Genomic DNA, 22,074 nt, shown 5'->3' with positions numbered 1-22,074 from the left:
CCAAGCAGAAACCCCGAACCCTGAGGCAGTCTGGGCTCCCCTTGCCTCCATGGAAGTCTCAATTGGCAGAATGAGACTGCTCACTCTTTCACAAGTGGCAAAAATAGAACGCTGACTTCAATTCCTGTAAATCGGGCATTGCTGACTGCTCATTCTACCATCACAACAGAAGCAAAAGCAACAGTGGCAGTCATCTCTCCCCACATTGCCTCAGAGGGTAGAGGAAGGAAATACAAAGGGCCAGGGTGGCTCTGAATGAGAGAAAGACACCCAAGATCTGCTCTGGGAATTAGGCAGGAAGAAATTAAGGGTGAACTTCAATTTAGAATGTCACCAAATTGCATGATTGTGCCTTCTGGAGCGAGAGAGACAAGCCATCTGATGGTCCCCTCCTCCACAGCAGGAAATAGAAGTATTGATGCCGTGAGGCATTATGGGAAGAAACCAGACCACCTTTCATACCAAGTTCTTGGCATTTAATTATGAGACAACATTGATTAGTTTCTCTAACTGCTTTCCATTCTTATACTCTCAAGACTTTGCCAATGACTGTACATCATCTGAATTGTGCATGACACACTTTTAGTCTGTGTTGTAACACAAGGCCCACATATTTATACTCAGTTGCAAAACAGCGAGTGAAGTGTAGGCGGAGGGCACTTGTGCAGTGGAACACAACATGTGTTCATAATAGAAGAGCTCTCTTCAGTCCCATTTGCAATCAAAGCACAAAGGGGAATTGTCTACTTTAAAGATTTTACTTTTATACAGCACTTTCAAGATACTTCATTTTACATCCATCGATACTGAGATACTGGAAAGGCTCAGATGTCTTCTGAATATAGTTTAACTGGAAACATTATTTCTGAAGGAATGTTGAAGATACTCCCATTTTTGTTTACTGTTCCATACCAATATTACGTTGCAACTGACCCTCTAAAACAATAGTCCATATTTTCAGGAAGGCTTTTCAGTTTACAAAAGAATACTCCATTTGAAAGATTCTTCCTTTTCTAATTTAATAGAAATAACCAAAACAAAGTAGTTTTCAAAACAATTCTTTTTAAAACTGTTCTAAGTACAACTGCTACACCACATTCCAGAGCATTTAACAAGAAATATTTACAGGCTGCTAAATGTATTAAATAATCATGTAAAGGGAAAAAATGCCTTTATTACACACCAGCCAAAAAACACAGGAACTGAACAATTAGAAACGTTAACTTGTTTTAAAAAAATTAAATATTATTCAGAGAATACATTACCACAGAAACAGCACTTTTTTGAAGAATCAGTAAAGTTAACTATGTGCAAAAAGTACCAGTTTTAATTACCAGAAATAATATTGGGAATGGAACCCTTTGATTTGTAGGTTTACATATAAAATTAAAACAGGCTTTCAATTGCACAAATCTTTATAGACCTGTTATATACATCTTTAATGGTATTTTGAACTGAAGAAATGCCCACATCTGCAGGCCTTTTACAAACATGCATCACCTTCCATTTTGAAATTTATGTTCACACTAAGGGGAATGAGAGGTCTATGTTTGCATTTCTTTGTACAAAGTCACAAATCATGTCAAAAGAAAGCAGCAGCTCCTCAGCTTTAAAGGTACTCAAATAGAAAGGGGCAAACTGCATTTTTAAATTGTAAATCAGTTACTAAGTTAAGAACCAAAACAGCGATTTATCAAAGCTATTTTGATTCAGACACGTTTTAAAAGAAGAGAGAGGGACAAATAGGCAAAAACCACAAAAGCTACAATGGATGGAGTTACTGCACGTGCAACTTTGGAAAGGAAAAGTGATGGCCATATCTGACATCACAAGTCTTATGCATTAGTCTGAAATATGTCTATTTAAATTGTGGCATATAAAGTTTTTAAAAAAGTACCTCCGTTATTTACTCAAACACCTACTTTTTAAAAAAATATGTTAACTTTTCCCCAATTTTTAAAATAAAATGCCACACTATTAACTGCACACTTTATTATTTTTTTAAAAGCTAGACTTGGGTGATACACATACAAACTCTCCTATAAAACCACTACCCAAAGGAAAAGGATTCCTGCCATGCTAAAGAGGCAACAGACAAAGCAGTCTTATTGCTTTTTCCTAGAAAAAGGAGGAAAAAACGGAAAAAGAAGAAGCCTACAACCAGTACATTACATACTCAACTTCAACATACTGTTGCCATTACCTACACTTCAATAGGACTGGCGAAGGAAACTAAGTTATACAACAGAACGGCAAATTGGGGTGATTTGTTAAAAAATATTGGTTGTTGCAGTGGCTTGCAGAAATGTTTATAAAACATTCCACTCATCTATCCAGTGCTCAGTATGCCGACAGTCAATGCCACATCAAGTAGTATTAATGGGAATCTTTTCACATGAAAAAAAAAGGCTATCTACATTTAACAGCATTTCTACTTTTAAAAGCTAGCGCGGGGAAACACCCTTTTTTGGATAGTAATTCAGCCTTAATAGTAAATGGTAGGACACTTAATTCCAGGGCACAGTTAAGTAAGACCTGAACATACTTAGCTGGTTAAACTAACACTAATTACTAGTAATTACATGGCAGGGGACCTGCTGAGGTAATTGAGAAGTCCACAGTCAGCACGCTGCATACTTGTCGTCCTTCCTGTTTCAAAGCAAACTGCCTTTTTTCTTCTTTGGATTAACTTAAACTTTCAGAACATATACAACCAACAGGAGAGATTTGAATTATTATTATTATTTTACAGGAACATTTAAAATCAGAGCTCAAGAGTCAAATTAAGTGACAAGAGTATCTTGGGACCATTTGGAACCATAATAAACTTAAGTTATATTGTAATTATGCAGCACAGGTAAATCCATATCGCATGCAAGGGAAGCTCCACTATCCATTTCAAACCAGATACAAAAGTGTGCTCTCAATCCCAGTATAGCTCAGTTATTGCACAAACATCCATGGACTGCCAAATGCAGGTTGATCTTGAATGCACATTAAACATACAAGGTGGCAGGAAATTTACTCGGCTGAACAAATCTTGCGAACACTAAGAAAAGTACACAATCTAAAAATGGGGCACGAAACGTATTTGTCTATTTCCTACCTTCAGGAATACATCCTAGTGATTTGTAAAATTTGTGTAGAACTTTCTGATCTACTACATTCCAAGCAGATAATCAAAGGGAAAGAGCAACCCAAAAACCAACGTGTATGAAAAAAGCTATTTATTCATTCTTTTGTAAATAATAAATCCTTAGAACTGCAAAACACTACCATTCTCTACCTGCACTGAACTTTGCAAAGTTGCAAGACTGCAAAAAAAGTCAAACGATTGCCATATGCCACCAGCACCAGCAAAGCAGGTTCCTGTATATAGTTTAGCTACATTCCTCAAAAGAACGGGTCTTCTACTTTTACATGTAGCATGGAAATGTGGGTGATTAGCCTAAGAGATCTGACAAGGAAGTATGCTGACAAAATTGCAGCTTTCAGGTAATATGGAAAGCCAGGTTGTCAAAATGTTCTTCAAAGTACAGGAAAAATATAGATGCCAAGGAAACTACAAAATACATAAATTTTAAGATTCATGGTGCATATTCCATTGCAAATTGGAACGCTAGAAAATACAGTGTATGTTATTAAGCACTTTGCTCTATACTGCCTTACTGACATGCAGCTGTTTTACCAAAATGTCAGTTAAAAGCACATCTACTAAACTTGTGGGAGCTTGTGAGAAAGTCAACACATTAACAGATGGAACAAGCTCTCACTTTTTACATATTATCACTTCAACTGAGCATAGATGGTAACATTCAAGCCCATCTGTGCCGGTTTTTTCCACATAAGAACTTCCTTGCTCCATGATTCTGTTCCCATATTTTCTTTTAATTTTTTGTGCTGCGTGTGTCTGTGGTAGGTGACCCAATGTACTGAAAAACATGACAGCCCAGTTTCAATGTTACCCTTGATGCATGGAAAAGACTTCATCCTAGGACTCGCTTCTACTCTTACAGATGACCTTCCATCAGGAAAAGGAATGCTTGACCAAGTTATTAAAGAGGGCAATGATAATTATATTCAGATACAGACAATTTAGAATTAGTTAGGCAAAAACCTTTGGAAAACACCTTGTAAATCCAAAAATTCTGTTGGATGCTCCTACTCTAAATGCAATGTTAATGATACAAAAAAGTCAATCAAAGCCATAAAGTATCTTTTAACTACTTTCCCCAGTTATAGATCCAGTTACATCCTGTCTGCACACAGAAAATGAAAATACACATTTTTATTAAAATTCTCTGCATCAATGAAACAACACATTGTGCAATAGAATCTATTCATCAATTCCTTTATATGCTGTGAACCATTTCCCATGATGAATTTACTCAGTGTTACAGAAACTTACATTTTGGTCACCATTGTATGGTCTGCATTTCTGAAACTGTCGTAAAAATATGCTGTACAGGAGCAGGGCCATAGCTAGGGGATGGTGAGGTGGGCCCCCGCCAGGGGCGCAGACGAGAGGGGTGTGTAAAATTGGCTGCTGAGACCCTCCGCCAGGCACCCTGTCCAGCCAGCACTCCCTGCCCGAAGCCCAGGTACGGCAGGGAAGAGGGTGTGCTGGGCAGCGGCTGCTCTCGGCTGCCCCTTGCCCCTCCTGGCAGCTGGGCAGTCTAGTGGGGGAGCCTGCGCTTGTCTGATACACTGGTCCATGCAAATTTTCTGTTTTAAGGGTGAACAACTAACTCTGTCTCAATAGACTCTTTTCTTGTCATTTAAGCTGCTTCTGAAGAACACTCTGAGTAGCTCTAACGGAATAATAAAAGAACGTCAAACTATGAACTCAGTTTTAGAAATAAACAACATATTACAAATCTGTTCTTGATTAGGAACATTAGTAAGAATACATATTAGCTTAAAAACAGACTAGCAAATGTTGCTGTCTGAAAGGATTTACAATACCACTATTTACAAATAAGACAGAGTGAATACAGAAAATTTTACACATTTGGTAGTTGACAAAGTTACTGTTTGCTGATAGTGGTCTATCAGAAACTGATATTAGGGAAGACTGGACAGTCACCAACTATTAACTTCATGGTCTAATTCTGATATTAGGATCTATATAACCAGTATTGCAGCCAACATCCTGCCTTTCAAGGGAAGAAAAATAGGATTAATAAATTCCAAGAGGATACTCACTTAAGTATTCTGTGCATAGGACTTCCACTCAAGACCACGAAAAGCATTAACTGCAACCATACTTAATGAAGCACATATGAAGAACTTGCACTCCTGCATTCTCCAATTCAAAATGTTTTAATGATCAAGTCACGATACTTCTATAGTCAGTAAAAGAAAGCAGAACCCAGCTATTTGACCTGACGCAGAATATGATACTCGCAATACCACTTAGATGAGACGATGAATAAAAACAATCCAATTCACACCTAGGGTTGCATGAAGAGGATCTTGAGGAAGGTTTCTTGCAGTTTAAACTGCTGCCTAGCATGGAAGCAAACATGACTGCCTTGGTCCAGTCTTTCAAAAATGGTTACTAAGTAGTGACAAGAGTTCACTGTTCATACAAATGTTGTGATATAAAACTCGTTTCTTTATCAACATTCATCCCACACACAAATCTGAGAAATGAGGGAGTATTCTCAAGTGAAAAATGAAAATTCAAACACTAAAAACAAAAAAACCGGAACAGAAGTTGAAAGCTCCCCCCCCCCTTTTTGACAAGTATGTTTCTGTACAAATGCTTTTTGTATTCTAATACTGTCTGAACACTATCAGCTTCAATAAGATGGCCACTGAAGGCAAGATAATATTCCAGGAACACTTAAATATGTTTCTCTTTTTACAATAGTTTAGGTCCGTTTTAATCAGGTTACTTTATATGCACCGGTCTCTCATCCGATTTTAGACGTTTTCTACGCGGCTGTATAAAATCTTCATCGGAGTCATCTGTTATTTCAGCATCGTCCTCTTCTTGCTCAAATTCAGGTAAAGGCTGGAAGGTCCTGTCTGGGTAGATCTCTGTAAGTTTATCTTCAAAGTATAACGCAACTGCCTTCCCTGCCTGTGCTACTTCTGAATCACCCTGAAAAGTAAAAAGATAGTAACACATCACCCATTGGTAATGCACATCCCTTCAGCAAGTGAGCATGGTCTGAAACGCTTACCTTAAAATTAATTTCTTGTGTTTCTGCATAAACTTGAACAACTTTCATCATCTAAAAAGGATACCAGAGTCAAAAAAAAGGAAATTATAATCCCTTCTAAAGTCATGAGACCGCACAGGATTGGATGACTAAAGTCAACCATACCATTTTATTTTTAAAATTCAGTGATGTAGAGGTGACTCTCTTCATGAGGTGTTACTGCATTTGCAGTACACGAATCCTAAGCAAGTTATGTTACTGCAGAAACTGATACCAAGCACAGAAGACCAGTATTGTTTGACTCACAGAAAATTTATTCAGCAAACTGATGTGAGAGCTGTGACGTGGAAGTTCGGCAGTCATCTCTTTCATCCAAGTGCCTGAAAATGTCTCCTAAAAAATGGCCTAAGTGATGTGATATTTTTCTGTTGGGTCTTTGTCCACTTTGATGAACAAAATGTAACCACACATAGAAAGTAGTCCTGAACATTTGAGATCATACTGCCGCAATAAAAGAGGCAGACATCCTCATTGCTGTAGTTTCCTACTGTAGCTGTAACTATTCACCCTTAAGAGCTGAAGCATTTTCCTTCCATAGCAAATGATTCAACTATTCCTTAACATCAGTATGCTCTGAAACACACAGCTCTTCCACCTCACTTGTTTAGCTCAGTTAAAAAGGTCAATTCCCAACTGGTTTCAAGAAGTCTACCATGTGTAGTGACTCATACCCTTTTTGGCTTTACACTTTTATTGTTCTTATGTCTTGAAATAGAAAGCACAGGCTACTTGAATGCACCATGAAACAAGTGAAATTATAAACTGTAGAACACCATCAAGATCTGTCTCATTCCCTGAATGTCCACAAACAGTGTATGGTCACACATCACAGAAGTTTCTAAATTTAGTTTTTTAAGGATTAGTTTTAAGTGTGGAAACTATGGGTGACATCCAACTTAGCATGAGTAGAGATATCTGCTCACACAACTGGGCTTCTCCTTCCTTTCCTCACTGCTTACAGCCTCTGCTTTCCTGCTCTGGAAGGTTGGGCATAAGAGAAAACAGAAGTCTTCTTGCACAAGTGAATTTCTATTGCACGAGCAGGTAGGCATCTTTAAATGTCTTCCTATGCCAAAATGACCTCCCATGTCCATATTAAGTATTTCCCTATCCATTGTTTTATTATTTTTATATTATTTTATGAATTACCCCATTATGTAGTTTATAAGTCACATTTTTGTAGGATGCGTGTGTAACAACTTTATGCTTCAGTCTGAGAGTACTGTACTTTAGAAAGTACCATCTATGAAATGCCACATCCCAGACATGCACAATCATAGATGTTTTGTATTATTTATATTATATTAATGGATTTTTTGAACTGACATGCAACAGTAAAATGGGCACTCAAGTCGTGTTATTAATTTGGTTTTGTGTGTAAAAATATCTGAGGGAGGTTTAGAACAGCACTGCAGGATCAGACAAATGATCCATCTAGTTCTTATCTGGTCCTAAGAATAGCTAGTCAGATGTTTTAAGGTGCAAGTAAATAAGGCATGGAGGCATCAGCACTCCTCGGCTGCATATCCTCAGACTTTAGTATTTAAAAATATACTGTTCCTAAACATGGAAGCTCCATCCAGCTATGTTGGCTGATCAATGGCTAACCATGAATGTCTAAACCTTTCACACTTTTATTTAAGGTTTATTTACTCTGCACCACCACTTCCCCAAACTGTTTACAGTTCACTTACAATAGTTTATGTTTTAATGAAACAAATAATTTATATGGATATAATATATAAGTGGATATAATTGATTTAATTTATAAGTAAGATTACTTCTAGTTGTAATGGCTTGTTTTGTTTTCCACTGCTTTTACAGCTTTGCAGTTATCCCGTTAAGTGATTCCCTCAAGGAACTTGTCTGGAATAGTTTTATCATTTTGGTCTGCTCAGTTCAGGCAATAATGTGCCAGCATAGGAAGGTTTGCTCTACAGAAAACACAAGCAATCTTCAATCAAAACTTGCAATATATTTAGACAATACACAGATATTAGTCTCTTCCAGACATGATTTGAGCCATCCAAATACCAATTTCACTAACATGAAATCTGAAAATATGAGAAGCCAAGGAATTGTCTACAGATCACAGAGTAGACTGTATGTGAGTGGGCTATCCAAAACTTAAAACAATGAAAAAAGCCAGTGTGGTGTAGTGGTTAAGAGCGGTAGTCACGTAATCTGGGGAACGGGGTTCGCGTCTCCGCTCCTCCACATGCAGCTGCTGGGTGACCCTGGGCCAGTCACACTTCTTTGAAGTCTCTCAGCCCCACTCACCTCACAGAGTGTTTGTTGTGGGGGAGGAAGGGAAAGGAGATTGTTAGCCGCTTTGAGACTCCTGAAGGGGAGTGAAAGGCGGGATATCAAATCCAAACTCTTCTTCCTCTTCTATATGCATACATTAATATGCAAATAAGCACCACTCTGTAATCTGTCTACTATAAGGTAGGTTGACAGATCACATGAATAGGTATTTATATGCTTTGAACCCATTCACAGTAAATATTCTATGCACAATTGGGGAAGAGCTCAAGACTCAGTTCTGTGCCCAACCATGTAAACATACAACCTATAGAGTGGGAGCCCTACATAAATGAACCACAAGTCTAGAACTCCTACAGCAGTTGTAACTAAAGTCTACGTGGAAAAGGTGCAATGTGGAATGAGCTTCGCATATTAACCAGAATGATTCTGCAGGTTGGAAGTTAACATACTTCATTAAACCTTTCACAGTTCTTGAAGATCAGCCGAACATCTGCCACAAAATCTTCAGGTGTCTGGTAGTGCTGGGAATGTTTCTTCTGCAGTTTCTTCTTCACTGTAGATAAATCCATTGGTTTCTTTATTATTTTATAGTAATTTGGTATCTGTTGAGAAAAGATGGAGGGAGTCACAAAAGTCAAAGTAAAGTGTATATCCAATGTGGTGGTATTTCATTTATGCAACAGTGAAATATTCCGAGAGAGAGAGAGAGATAGATTCATTCTCTCTTTCTTCTGAGAAAACATGTGATAAAAAAAAATTAGTGGCCATCATGAGCTCTCTGGTTCAGTCAACTATCTTCATCCAAATGACTTTGTGAACAGATAAAACTACTCAAAAGACTGGCCAACAAAATAATAATCACACTGATTTTAGTCCAAGTTTCATTACGACAATTTTGTCTGTCAATTGCTGGTTATTTCACATTCTATCATTTCCATGGTAAAATGCATGAAGTCACTCACCGAGGCTGGGACTGGCTCTTGGAATTCAATGCTCAGCTCGTGGCAATACAAGTAAAGCAGGAGGCGCTCACATTTCTTGCAGAGAGAAAAAAACCAGTAAATAATCATTCATTCATTCATTCATTCATTTGCTTATGTAACAAAATTGATATAAATTGATTGCAAAATTGATTGCAATAAAACCTATTGAACTGTTTACAAGAGATCTTCCAAAAGAAGTAATTCCAAAAGGCAGCATTTCAGATAATGTATAAGTTACAGGGGAATAGTCTATATAAAGGATTCTCTAAGCCCAACAACTGAAACAAATAAACCTCCTACTCTGCAGTAGCCTCACTAACTTCAACAAGACTACCTGGAACAAGTGTAGCCTGTGGTTAAGATTCAAAGAACCAGGCTACTAATTCCATGTGCCAAAGGGGTTTTTGGATTTATTTCCCGAACCAGCAGTACTACATGCCAAAACCTTTGGCGCTGCGGGAAGTTTTGACAGCAGTTTGATACAGCATGAAGAATATATTCTAAGCAACAAAAAGAGCCCACTACATTAGAACAAGCTCTTGAGCTCCTGACTAGCCTGATACTTCAGGGAAGCACACAATGTAGAAGCATTCTTCCTAGCTAAGAGCCACTGACAGATCTATCATCCAAAAAATGTAATTCTTTCTAAAAGTTGCATATGCTATTCACAACACCCAGTGCAACATCTAAGGCACTGCCTGAAATATTCTGCCCATCCTGAACCTGCCACACATTGTTTTATGTTATTAAGTGCATTAAATTTATCAATGACATTCAATGACATCAAGTTCTGAGTTTGAGTGAATCATTTCTCTATTTTTTTCCTCTCCCTCTAGTCATAATTTTAGAAACCTTCATCATGCATCCAACCAACTTTAAGTTAAAAAAATCAACTATTTAAGCCTTTCTTAAGAGAAAGTCCTCTTGATAGTTTTGCCTCTGGGGTTTTGTTTTTTTATGGGAAACTGGTTCACAGACTGCACCTTCACTTGTGAGAAGGTGTCACAACCTTCTGTTGCATCCTCTTCTCAGAATGTACTTTGCTAATCCCATTTCAGTTAATTCTATGGAGGAAACTAAACCAGTTGTTCAAGACCATTGATGTCAAAAACTTTTAGTAAAAAAGCCATTGTCACAGGTGGCAAGACTATTTATTGTTTATGGAGTGATTATTTTACTTATTTTACAATTTCTATACCTGCTTTCTACCCCTCCCCCCAAAAAAGGTACAAAAAGCATGAAACAGCTATCAATGAAATATAGCATCAATGAAAATCAAACCATAAGCATTCTAACTGCTACAAATTGCCAAAGCCAGAGGATACAGCACCAGCTGTGAGCATCTCTCTCTGCAGCCACCAACTGCCATTACTGAAACCTACAGAGAGAGACAGAAGCAACAGCTTCATTGTGCTTCTAGCTCCATTGGGGTCCCTTCCAACTCTACAATTCTATGGTTCCATTACATGCTGAATTACTGCCTATCATAGAGATGTGAACAGCTTTGGAAAACAGAAAGTAAAAACAGTCTAATCATACCTAAAAGGAAGTGTTCAAAATTCCCAAATCTTTTCATCATTAGAGCACATGTTTCACAGACTGAGACAAGGGGGCCATCTAAGGAGGGAGCTGAAGCCAAGGTGGGAACTATACTGGTCGAAAAGGACAGCTCTTTGGATCACAGGTGAAAGAGTAAAAAAGGAAGATCATGAGGGGCACAGACTAGAAGCATTGCAAGAGGATTGTACTATAAATCATTTGGAAGAGCACTGAAGCTAAATTATCCTATGCACGTGAAAGTAATGATCTTTTGTAAGCCATCATAGGAAAGCTGTGCCCTGAAGGAAGCCAGTATGTTCAATCAATCAATCAATCAATCAATCAATCAGAATGGAAACAAAAGTCAATTCTAGGAAAAACCCTTTTCTCCAAGTGAAAATGTCACATTTTCAATCCATTCTAGTCATCTGGATTATTTGGAGTCTAGTAGTCTAGATGATTTCTGATCTCTTGTTCATGATGCGAAAGCTCAAACAATTAGAGTAGACCCCCAACATAGCCATAAATATTAAAACCAACTGCCATTTAAAAACTGGACTATCTCCAATAATAATTTCATTTCTAACCCTGCTATAGCAACATGCACCCACTTACTAATTAAAATATAGAAATATAGTAAAGTTACCCATGTAAATGAAAGTATAAACTAAGTCAAGAGACCACAGCAGAAGAAAAGCCAAGAGCATTTAGTTAAGAACAGTTCCAAAACAAGATAAATGTATTATCCGTAACCTACCCTTTGGTCCACAGGACTCAAACCTTGTGCAGTTTTCCCCTTCTTACTATGTTGTAAGTTGTCACAGTCATATTCCACTTCGGGTTTGCTAAGATCACGGCAAAATGTACATATCCAGTCTCCACTAAAAATGGGGAAAATATAGTTCAGAAATTCAGGCATTTTTTGTACTAGTGTGCTGAAAAATCTACAGGTAGAAAATCCATTTTTTGGTAACTAGAATAAATTATATTATGCACAGGTCCTATATGGTTGTCCTGTTTGCACATTTTCCAGGCAGGAATTACATTCTTCCTATTAATTCAAGAAATGGGAAAGAGGCACTGGGAAGACCTGGCATGTTCAGGGATTGAAGCCAACAGGAAAGTTTCATGGAGCCCAAAGGCTCTAGACTGAACAGGTTCCTATTCTTGTCTAACACTGACATTTAACCTCGCCTTGATCCATGTGCAGAGGACAAAAGCACTGCCAATCCTTCCTCTGTCCCCAGAAATTACACAGCCCATCAGTTGCCCTACAAAGCACCTCCAACTGGTAGGAGCTGATAGGTAGGGAAAGACAGTGACTTGCTCTTTTACCGGCAGGTTCCAAACCCAATCCAGGTGGATCCCACCGCTGCCCCCCGTTGAAACCTAGAAACAGATCTCTTCATACTTATCCTCCTTACTAGACCCAGAATCATGCCTGCTTGGCCCAGCCCAGATGCCACAAACATGTGGTGCATAGCAAACACTGAGGCAAATGCAGCCTCCTCAAATTTGCCACCCCGATAGGCAGTTACTGGATGGTTGTCCATGAAGGAATACAGCCCTAGGGCTGAAAAAGGCTTCCCATCCCTGCTGTTGGCTGACAGAAGATAGCTGATGCTGCTATCTCACTGTGACTAACTCAATGTTCCTGTATGTTTTCACCTTGGGAAGCTGAGGAGAGTGGGTACATGACATGTGAGGTGGAAAACTTTTGGGCACTTTTCGCAACATAACAGGTCTCCTCCATTTTGGCACACAGCACACCAGTCTTCATTGGGATCTTCATCTTTGTTGTTGCCTTCTCCTCCAGATCTAGCTGATCGATGCATGAGGCTACGCACTGGGGACTTGCCATTTACAAGACTGTGTCCGGACTGTTTGCAGCTTTCACTCAAGTCCGCTGGTTCAGTTTTAACATGATTTTCTATACTTCCCAGTGCTTCCAATTCACTCTCCAAATGCAAGTTTGTGGAAAGTGGTGGAGTCAAGCTGCTCTCAGGACTGCTAAGCTGAAATAAAAGCAAAAGATTAAAATCTATGAGAAATTGCCTTGGGTAGGAGACTGCTGCCTTTTCCACATTCCTTTCTCTGCTCCCCACCCCCTTCAGCCCCTGCCTACTTTCTTTATTATAACATAGGCAATCTAGTCTGTCCTCCATGTCTCTCAAACCTGTACTGGTAGGAGTTTTTTCCAATTGGCAAATTGGCACCGGCCTCTTGGTTTTTTTCGCCTATCTCGTAGCAACCGTCACAACTTTGGTGGTATTTGGCGGTTAGGCATTGGAATGTGTTGTTGCTGTTTGGGAGGGTAAGGTGTGGCCATCGCCTACCCCTTCAATTTTGGGTATTCCGTTAAAGGAATCCGGCGGTCATGGATCCTGTCCGATGCCTGTGTGGCGGGGGGCCATGGCACGACCCTCGGTGACATCAGGGGAGAGCTTATAGTTGTATTAGCATCAACAGGCTCCTCCGACTGGTGGTTAACCCCTCTTCAGACTCACCCCTCTCCGAGTGGGTGGAGTCCAATTTTCCATGGTCCAATGCCTAAGCCAATACCTTCTCACATGCTGTAATCAATAAAGTTGTGGCCTTTTCTTGCCCATTAACCTAATATACCGTGTCCACGTGTTTTTATTCCCCAAGTGGGGATCGGGTCCTCGAATCACAAGTCACAGTTACATTTTTTTTCTTTGAATGATTTGTACATCTTACTGACCTTTTACAGTTGCATTCTCAAAAATTGATAAAACATTTTTTTTAAAAGATGAAGCTGGGGTAGACTGTAAACAAAGAATTTCAACAAAAGGGAAATGTCAACATGCACATGCATGTGCAGACAATTCTCAGACAAGTTGTACAGTTTTCAGTGCACTATATATGGTAAATATTTTAACAAGCTTAAAATATTTTGAAATAGGAGGCCTGTTTTGAATTGTGCAAGGGGATGGGAACCCAGCAATACTGGCTCTACACAATTCCTATGGAAACTAGGTAGTGTATTGCTTGCTTCCTCTGTGCCAGAAATTACTAATTTTGAAGGGTCATCTCTGACGTGGCAAATCTGTTTCAAACTAGTCCCACGTGAAACTCTCCAAATAACTCCTGAGTTAGAAAATGAGCATTGGAATGACTACATGCCTACTTTTTCTATAACGTATTATAAAAAATCTAATAGTATCATCACTCTTGGCCACAGAAAGTGGCATTGTAACCTGCTGCACAATAACAGCTGAGGAGGAGGGAAGCAGTGACCCTCATGGTGTTGGGAAGCCAGGAGAGCAACTGAGCCCCATCTGTATCACCTCACTGGCCAATACTGCAATGTAGGGAGAGAGAGAATTGGGCAAGCCCTAAGGGGGCGGGCTTGGGAAGTAACACAACTTTTCTAAAATGCGCTCAGTTCTCTTTGCTGATAGTTTGTATGATAAATTGTACAACATACAAATAGATTTTTACCATGCAAGCGCTCCTCCTGCCATCCTCTGTTTTTTCTTGCTTCACTGGTCCCGAGTAACTGCATACCTCTTCTTCTGTGCCTGGTTCCTGTTTAACTTTCACATGTTCAGTCTTGAAACTAATATTGTTCTTTTCCACAGTTCGGCCTGATGAGCCACAGCTGGAAAGCAAAGAGATTAAGCACACATTTTAAATTGCACTTCAAAATGCTAGAACTAAAATAATTAAAAATTCCATATAATTAGTGAAAGCAATTGTGCCCGTAAGTGGATAAAGCACTTGGTTAGGAGGCATCATAACCAAGTTGGTTTTTACAGCTGTAGAAGTGGTTCGAAATTAGAGAGGGAATGGATTTTTAGCACTTTACCAAACATAAAATCAGTATTTCCTAAATATCAAATCTGCCTCTGTCATTAGAGTCTGGTATGGAGAATCTTTTGAGAGAGATATACAAGCTGTTCAAATTTCAGAAAATTGCTCACTGAAATTTAAACATTCTAGCTAGAGGAGTTAGGGTCTTGTTTCCTGATCTTTTTTTGCTGATAAAAAGCATACCTTTCAAAAATCCAAGTATACCACTGAAGGGTCCCTTTCACTGACTTCATGCACTGTTTTTAAAGTGAGAAATTCAAGACTTCTATAAGTTTGGTAAGGTGGAAATTCCCTTTCAAGAATGCAGAGCTGATTTTTCCTCATCAACGCTTGCTTTTTTAGATGTTCAATAACCACAGCTCTTACAAGAACCCCAATGCAGGGGCTTCAGTTTACACAATAAGGCAGGCTTCCTCAACCTTGACCCTCCAGATGTTTTTGGCCTACAACTCCCATGACCCCTAGCTAACAGGACCAGTGGTCAGGGATGATGGGAATTGTAGTCTCAAAACATCTGGAGGGCCGAGGTTGAGGAAGCCTGCAATAATGCATCTTCCCTCTCCTTCCTCAGCACTCTCCCCTCTGCCTGCTGGGTGGTGATGGTCAGCAGAACCCCCAGAACAGCAGGAGGAGAAGGGAGGATAATGCCATCTGGCAAGCTGAAACACTTTCACTGATGGAACTATCAGAAGAGCGCAATACTGCATTCCTCTTATTGTACTTTCACATATTGTGCTAATTTTCAGCAAACGTTTCATGCATTTCCCCTTTATGTTTCAACCCTCTAGATTAGGAGCAACGATGAAGTTAAAAATCACCACAGTGGCAGTGACCCCCTTGCTGCACATTGGCCCCCTACATTCCATATATGAACAGACTAGTTCACCTTCAGGAACAACAGGCTATGTAAGGCATAAATAATAACTTTGGTGGTCTTACTTTTGCTTCAACATACGCAGACAGGGCTCTAAAGCATGAGGTTCATTATCAACCTTTTTATATATAATTTACAAGCATATATATTATTAAACATTGATTTAGAACTTACCCCAAGTGGCTGTTCTCCTAACCTGTACAGCAGTGATTGGAAACCTCGAATCTACCACTCTCTCCACAGGTTTTACATCCTCCTAGGCCACTGTTTACACATAGTTGACCTACTACCTTCTGATCAGCTAAGCAGCATTGGTGGGAGTGAAAACTGTGAAGTGGGGAGATTTAAACCTTCCCTTCCTGAGATCCCCCCATTTATTAGGTAAAAACAGAGGAGCAATAGGGCAGAAGGGACATGGCTGAGTCCCCCTGCCCAGCTGCCCAGGGAAGAAAAGAGCAATCTTCCTCCATGAACAGCTTGCTCGGTTTCCATGCTGATAAAGGAGCTGTCTCAGTGAACAGCTCAGAAAGCAAAGCAAGGTATGTGTTTGTGTATGTAGAGATATAAACACATACACACAAAGCACACACATAATGTGAATCCTTTGGCCCTATTTAATTTGTGCTTTGGCTCCCTGCCACTCCCTGTCATCAACTACTCTGTTCCCCTGCAGTAGAGGATAGAAGTGGGGGCTGAAAGACCAAAAGAAAGTGTGTGTGCATAGAACCTAAATGCAAGTGATCAAAACATGAGAGAATATATAATGCCTTTCCTCTTTATGTGGTGCAGTGGTCAAAATGGGAGCTTTACAATTTCCATATTTTTTGGCACATGATTTTTAAAAGCCTCAATGTGTCTCTTAAACGGGATTTTTAAAAATCCTGTAATATGCATTTAGTTCTCTATACACGTCAATAACTTAGTAGCTGGTTTTGAAGCCATTCAACTCACCTGCCTCTACTGCCCGTGCTGGAAGTACTAGGTGGCCTCACAGGGGTGTGTGAATTGGATAAACCTAAGAAGGATGAATCATTGTTTACACCAGCAGCATGAGCTGTATAACTGCACATCTAACGTGATGCAAGCGATACCCTATGTATCAGCACAGACATTACCACTGGTAATAAAATAATTCAAAACTTCTACATTCAATGTCATTTCACGTTAATTAATCTCACAATTTCCCCCCCTTAAATGAAATAGTTGCTCTGATTCCTTACGTCTTAAGTCAAGCCCTATATGATTTCTAATCCCAATTACTTTATTCTGATGCAACTATTCTAAAAGACGATTACTGACTGCATATTAACCACAAACATATGATACATTTAAATAGAACCTACACTAATATAAGCCGACAACCCTGGGAATAATCAGGACAACTGAATAGGTTCGAGTGCAGAGTAAAACGGGACTGAATGCTGATTTACTAGCAATACATTTTTAAAGAGACCTTACACACTGTGAAGTATGAAGTATAATTCAGAGCAATTTTAGTGCTGCCATTTGTCCAGTTGTGTAGAGAAAGGTCTATAAACCCAGTTTCTCCTCCTCTCTGTATTTTGCGCTTACTTCCAACATTCCACAGCAGTGGCACAAATAGGCAAGTTATGCTAGACTGAATTTTCACAGTGGCAGATGAATTTCAAGAACAGGACTTCAATTGCACTCTGGCACAGAATATTACACAGCTGCAAGACTATATAAATAGTACAGAAGCACCAGAGCATGGAACAGATATGAAAAGAGATTGCTGTTCAGCTCCATACAAGCCATGACAATTGCACTCATTTTATGAACTATTGTTGTATATTATGATATTGTGATTTTATTGCTTTGGTTTTCTGGAAACTGCCTTGGAAACAATGACGATGGGTGGTAGAGAAAACTTAATTTTAACGCTCACAGGATTAAAGCCTGTAGTCACAATGCAATAGTTGCTGGTATGTACTTTAAAACTATTGGGCTCATGAGCCACAATAATACTGTTTTAAATCTATTTCTACTTGCGACTTGTTGAGCAGGAATCTTTTTGCTGCACAGACTGGGTTACTCTTTCTAGTGAGCTGGTGGCTACAATGCTGTACTCCTTTTTATAGCCCTCTCATTTACAGGTTATTTCATGAAGGGGAAATTATTTCATGCATTAAAAACTGGGCTAAATCACAGCTACATAAAAGGTACAGACACTGGAAGAGAGAAAGAAGTGCTCATCAGCATTATTGCAGAGGTTACTAGAAATAACTGGATGAAATTAAAAACAGGGATGTTAAGACCTGAGAAAATGTACTGGAAACATCAAATTTCTTTAAAGTATTTGGAGCAGTCATTATTAAAGTTGCTGGTTGCTTTAAGCAGGTCTCAATTTAATCAGATATGTACAGATGCCCACTGCCTCTTCCCAGCTTACCTGATGAGCCTGGAGACAGGGCTGAGGGTCCAGGGGAGGGATTCATACTGCTTATAGGCTGAGGGGGTAGATGGCTGCCTGCGATATACCTACTTAGTAAATTATCTAAGTTACTGGAACCAGCATCTTCCAGCTGAAATAAAGGAGGACAGCCACACAGTGATTCTGCCAAGTCTAAATGCAGCATGCTAGAAATGACAGCTTGAGGATCATCTGTATTTTCACTGAAGGAGTTTAAAGCACTAGCACTTACTCACATAATAAGGGGAAACAAACAGATGAATATTCAGTTTTGCCATATTTGTATTTGCTATATTCCTGCATGTATAATCAAGGAGTCTAGGAAATGACACGCCTACAAATTATTAATAAACTTTAGCATAGAATATTGTAGCAAAATCTTAGAATTAAATGAGTTTTAAGAAGCAAGCTTATTTCAAACTCAGTTGTCAATACTGCTGCATAGGTTTGTGTCAGAGAGAGGTCTACATTCAGAACAACTTCCACTCTCTGCTTAGGGAACTCATTCATTGCACCTTATATTTTACTCACAAAGTTGCCCTGATTTGTATGTTTTAACTATCTTATTCAAATATAGGACAATAAACATAGACAGGGAGAAACCATATGCTTTCAATATTACTAAGAGGGTGGCCACTAGAAAAATGGAAAATATATCATATTTTTTTTAAGCTGATCAGGATGGATGGCAAAAATAGTTTAGGATACCTGATCTAGTTTTAAACAAGAATACATTTATTTTGTAGTAGGGCTTTTCCTTCAAGTAAGGTCCAAGGGTAGCACTGACCCATCAATAATAAACACTACGGGAATGTCATGTAAAAGTGGGCAGGGCCCAAATGAAAAAGATTGTGTGGCCTTTTTTTAAGGACACAGTTTAGGGAGGTTGTGAGGGAGTTACAAAAGCAATTAAGTGAAACCCCCAAATAAAACACACATTTTGACATGATAGTACAAGTGTTTTAGAAGTTAAAAACACACTTTTAATGGACACATTTGGAAAACCTTGTGTATCTGCTTGTGGGCTGGGAACAAAAAACCTTGTGGCATCATTGCGGAGGACCCACAGAAGCATATGGGGGGTGTTGATTCATTAAATGACAAGGGAGGACACAAAAACATCTTGAGGGAGCCATGTGGCCCATGAGTTAGGAATCCCTACCTTAGAAGACACACAGCTGAACTGAAAACATTTCCTGCATTTTAGTTTCAGTGAAGAATAAATTCAGACACAGGTTCCAAAAATCATAAATGCTGCCCCCCAGCAAAAAAAGATTCTAAATAAGAATACTGATACTAAATGGTGTAAAATGAAATGAAAGAGTGAAGCAGATTAGGAGGAGACACAGTGATTTGTCCAGTGAGTTTCACAGCTGATTAGAAAAACAAGACGGTTCTGGTCAGTTTATGAGACGATGACCCAAGTCAAATGTACCTTTTCAATACAGTTTTTTAAGTGTTGACATCAAACACACAATTAGTATCTAGAAATTCTGATGTCATATTATTAGCTTTCAACTGATTTCATATAGCTTGCTAACCTGTATAGGAGGAATATCTGGCAAGGAAGGCAAATTTTCTGGGTTGGTTACTGATGGAATAAGCTCTATTGCTGCTACAGATGGGCTTGTTGGACCACGGTTCGCATTGGCCATGGTGGCTGTTGTAGGGCTTGTTGGGTTGATAGTATTATTGTGCACTGAAACAACTGGGAAGGGACCTGCATGTCCTGGGTTTGAATGCTGCCAAGACAAAGGAGAGGGGGAAGGAAGAGAGAGAAAATATTGTTATGATAAGGAGCAAACTCTTTCCTCTGCAAAACTGGAAATTTTCAAAGCTTGTTGCTTTCCTGCAATTCTCTCCATGAGTTTCCCATTGCTGATAATTGTTTTAAACCTTCTAAAACATTTTGCATTTTATTCACTTTTTTATAGGTCAGAAGGTTCCATAGAAATTTTAAGCATAAACTTTTTCTCCTCTTTATAAAACCTTTTTGCAAGCTTTCTACTCCCCCTCAATCGGAGAACGTAACAAATTATTCCCATATTAACATGCTGGTTATCCAGCCAAAAGGCAATAAAGTTGTGAAAGGTAAAATGTGGCTGCAAGTGCATTTCATTAGATGCTCCATTAGCTTAAATACTCTGCATGTGGCTAGTAATATCCAAATTTTTACAAGATTCCTATTATGCGGCTCTTTAAACAGCCAGCAACATGGAAGTAGATGTCCCTTTCAAAGAGGTTTCACAGCTGATATATATACATAGAAGGTGAGCTGAATCAAAAGTCCAGAATCAAAGATGGGAAACAAAATGTGCACACAGCATATACTTGTCTTTGTAAGTGTGGCTGCATCATGTACTGGGGCCCGTTGTGGCGCGGTATCCCTGGGAGACGAGCAGTGTTCTGAGCCATTCTCATCTGGTGGGCTTGGAAAGCACCGCAATTCATTCCCCTCTGCATGGTCTGCATACTTATCAATCTCGGAGGCTACAAAACATTATGTATTTTAAAAGATGAGATAAAAGCAGTCCTCTTTGCCAAGTGAAGTAAATGAAGATGCATCTTTGTGCTTTACAAGACAGCGCTGTAAATCCTACCTTAAACTTTGTGGAATAAGGTAGAACTCAAAGAGCCAAAGGTGCACTTTAGTGTCTACAATGAGTGTCTTAATTTAGATCATCTGAAACTTGCCTGTTGCTGCAGCATCTGTGGGCCTGGCTGGCGAGGAATCTGCCCTGCAGGCTGCCCCATCCTCATCTGTTGTAACTGCTGGTGTTTTTGTTGTGCGTACACCTGCTGTTGCATATGCTGGAGCCGAAGCTGTGCAAGATTAATTTGCGGTGGAGGTTTGCTGATGTGGTTTGTTCCCGGAGGAACTTGTCCCACTACTACATTAGGAGTATAACCTTGGGTTGGTTTGTTTTCAATAACAAGATTACCTAAACAACAGGAGAGAGAATTCGTCAATCACAAAGTTATTAATTTTAAGCTAAATGTTAACAGTCTACAAGTTTTGCACTATGTACACCCTAGCTTCACAGCAGCTAAAAAGTTAAAAATAAATGTACTTTTAATCAATATATTCAGAGACTGGTAATTATTTGCACTTCCTTATTGGCTTTAAATAAGATATTGGTTCTGATGTACCCATATCTTACCTTAGTTTTATGCATAAAGATACATCACAATCAACGTCATGCAACACATTTTTGCAACAAAGTAATTTTGTGTCATCAATAAGCATTCAATATTTTATGAACTCATTTCCAAAGCATTAGAAGGAAAAAGACCTAAATACAGAGTAATTATTGCTTGTGCATAATATGCAAATTATATATTGTAACTTTAAGCATTCTAGAGATTTTTAAAGGAAACACATTTAATACTTAAGAGACTAAAAGATGAAGACAGAAAATCATACAAATATAGCTCTGTAATTTTTATACCAGAGGCCTTTTGCAAGTGGTGTTATGGAATATCCTCCCCATAGACAGCTCCCAGGCTGTAGTTTTTTTGATGCCAGGTAAAAATCCTTCCCTCAGTCTTTTCATTTTTAGAAACATGTTTAGGTGCCTTGGGACCATTAGAACATTGTTCTGGTTTTTGCTGGCTTTATTTGGATCATTTAAACTTTTTATTTTATTTTATAGCCATGCTGTATTTTATGTGGGGTTTTTTTTATAAAAAAAGTAAAATAATTTACGGTTTTCTGTTAATGCTGTTAAGTATAAAACAAAACCTCAGAACATTTATAACCATTATAGGATAATAGGGGCCTTGTGTTTCTTTACACGTAAGAGTCTTTCAATTATAATCACATTAAACAAATTATCTTTCTGATTCAACTAAGCCGGCACGCTAGCAGAAGTCAGCACAAGGGCTCTCAGTACTGCAACAGGGCTTTCCCCTCAC

At 38.9% G+C, this 22,074-nt stretch overlaps 1 protein-coding gene across 5 annotated transcripts in view; it reads right to left on the bottom strand.

Moving 5' to 3' along the window:
• Positions 1-1,002: 1,002 nt before the first annotated feature.
• The window catches only part of TRIM33 (tripartite motif containing 33), a 56,034-nt gene continuing 34,962 nt past the window's right edge, over positions 1,003-22,074 (bottom strand). For 2 of the 5 annotated variants that reach the window (XM_083508726.1, XM_083508728.1), the window contains 12 exons: positions 20,854-21,101; positions 20,482-20,649; positions 19,701-19,901; positions 18,139-18,271; positions 16,680-16,743; positions 14,483-14,642; positions 12,689-13,035; positions 11,778-11,901; positions 9,461-9,535; positions 8,948-9,100; positions 6,192-6,242; positions 1,003-6,109 (listed from right to left, as the gene is read on the bottom strand). In XM_083508726.1, the coding sequence (XP_083364852.1) occupies positions 5,897-6,109; positions 6,192-6,242; positions 8,948-9,100; positions 9,461-9,535; positions 11,778-11,901; positions 12,689-13,035; positions 14,483-14,642; positions 16,680-16,743; positions 18,139-18,271; positions 19,701-19,901; positions 20,482-20,649; positions 20,854-21,101 (1,937 nt within the window). In that variant the 3' untranslated portion in view covers positions 1,003-5,896. The remainder of the gene's footprint in view (positions 6,110-6,191; positions 6,243-8,947; positions 9,101-9,460; positions 9,536-11,777; positions 11,902-12,688; positions 13,036-14,482; positions 14,643-16,679; positions 16,744-18,138; positions 18,272-19,700; positions 19,902-20,481; positions 20,650-20,853; positions 21,102-22,074) is intronic. The other 3 variants (XM_083508727.1, XM_083508729.1, XM_083508730.1) reach the window with 2 other exon arrangements.

This window comes from Podarcis liolepis (genome assembly GCF_965112155.1).
Source record: "Podarcis liolepis genome assembly, chromosome: 6".
NCBI classification, from domain to species: domain Eukaryota; kingdom Metazoa; phylum Chordata; class Lepidosauria; order Squamata; family Lacertidae; genus Podarcis; species Podarcis liolepis.
The sequence above is the reverse complement of the archived record's forward strand: the minus strand, read 5'-3'. Positions and strand labels throughout refer to the sequence as shown.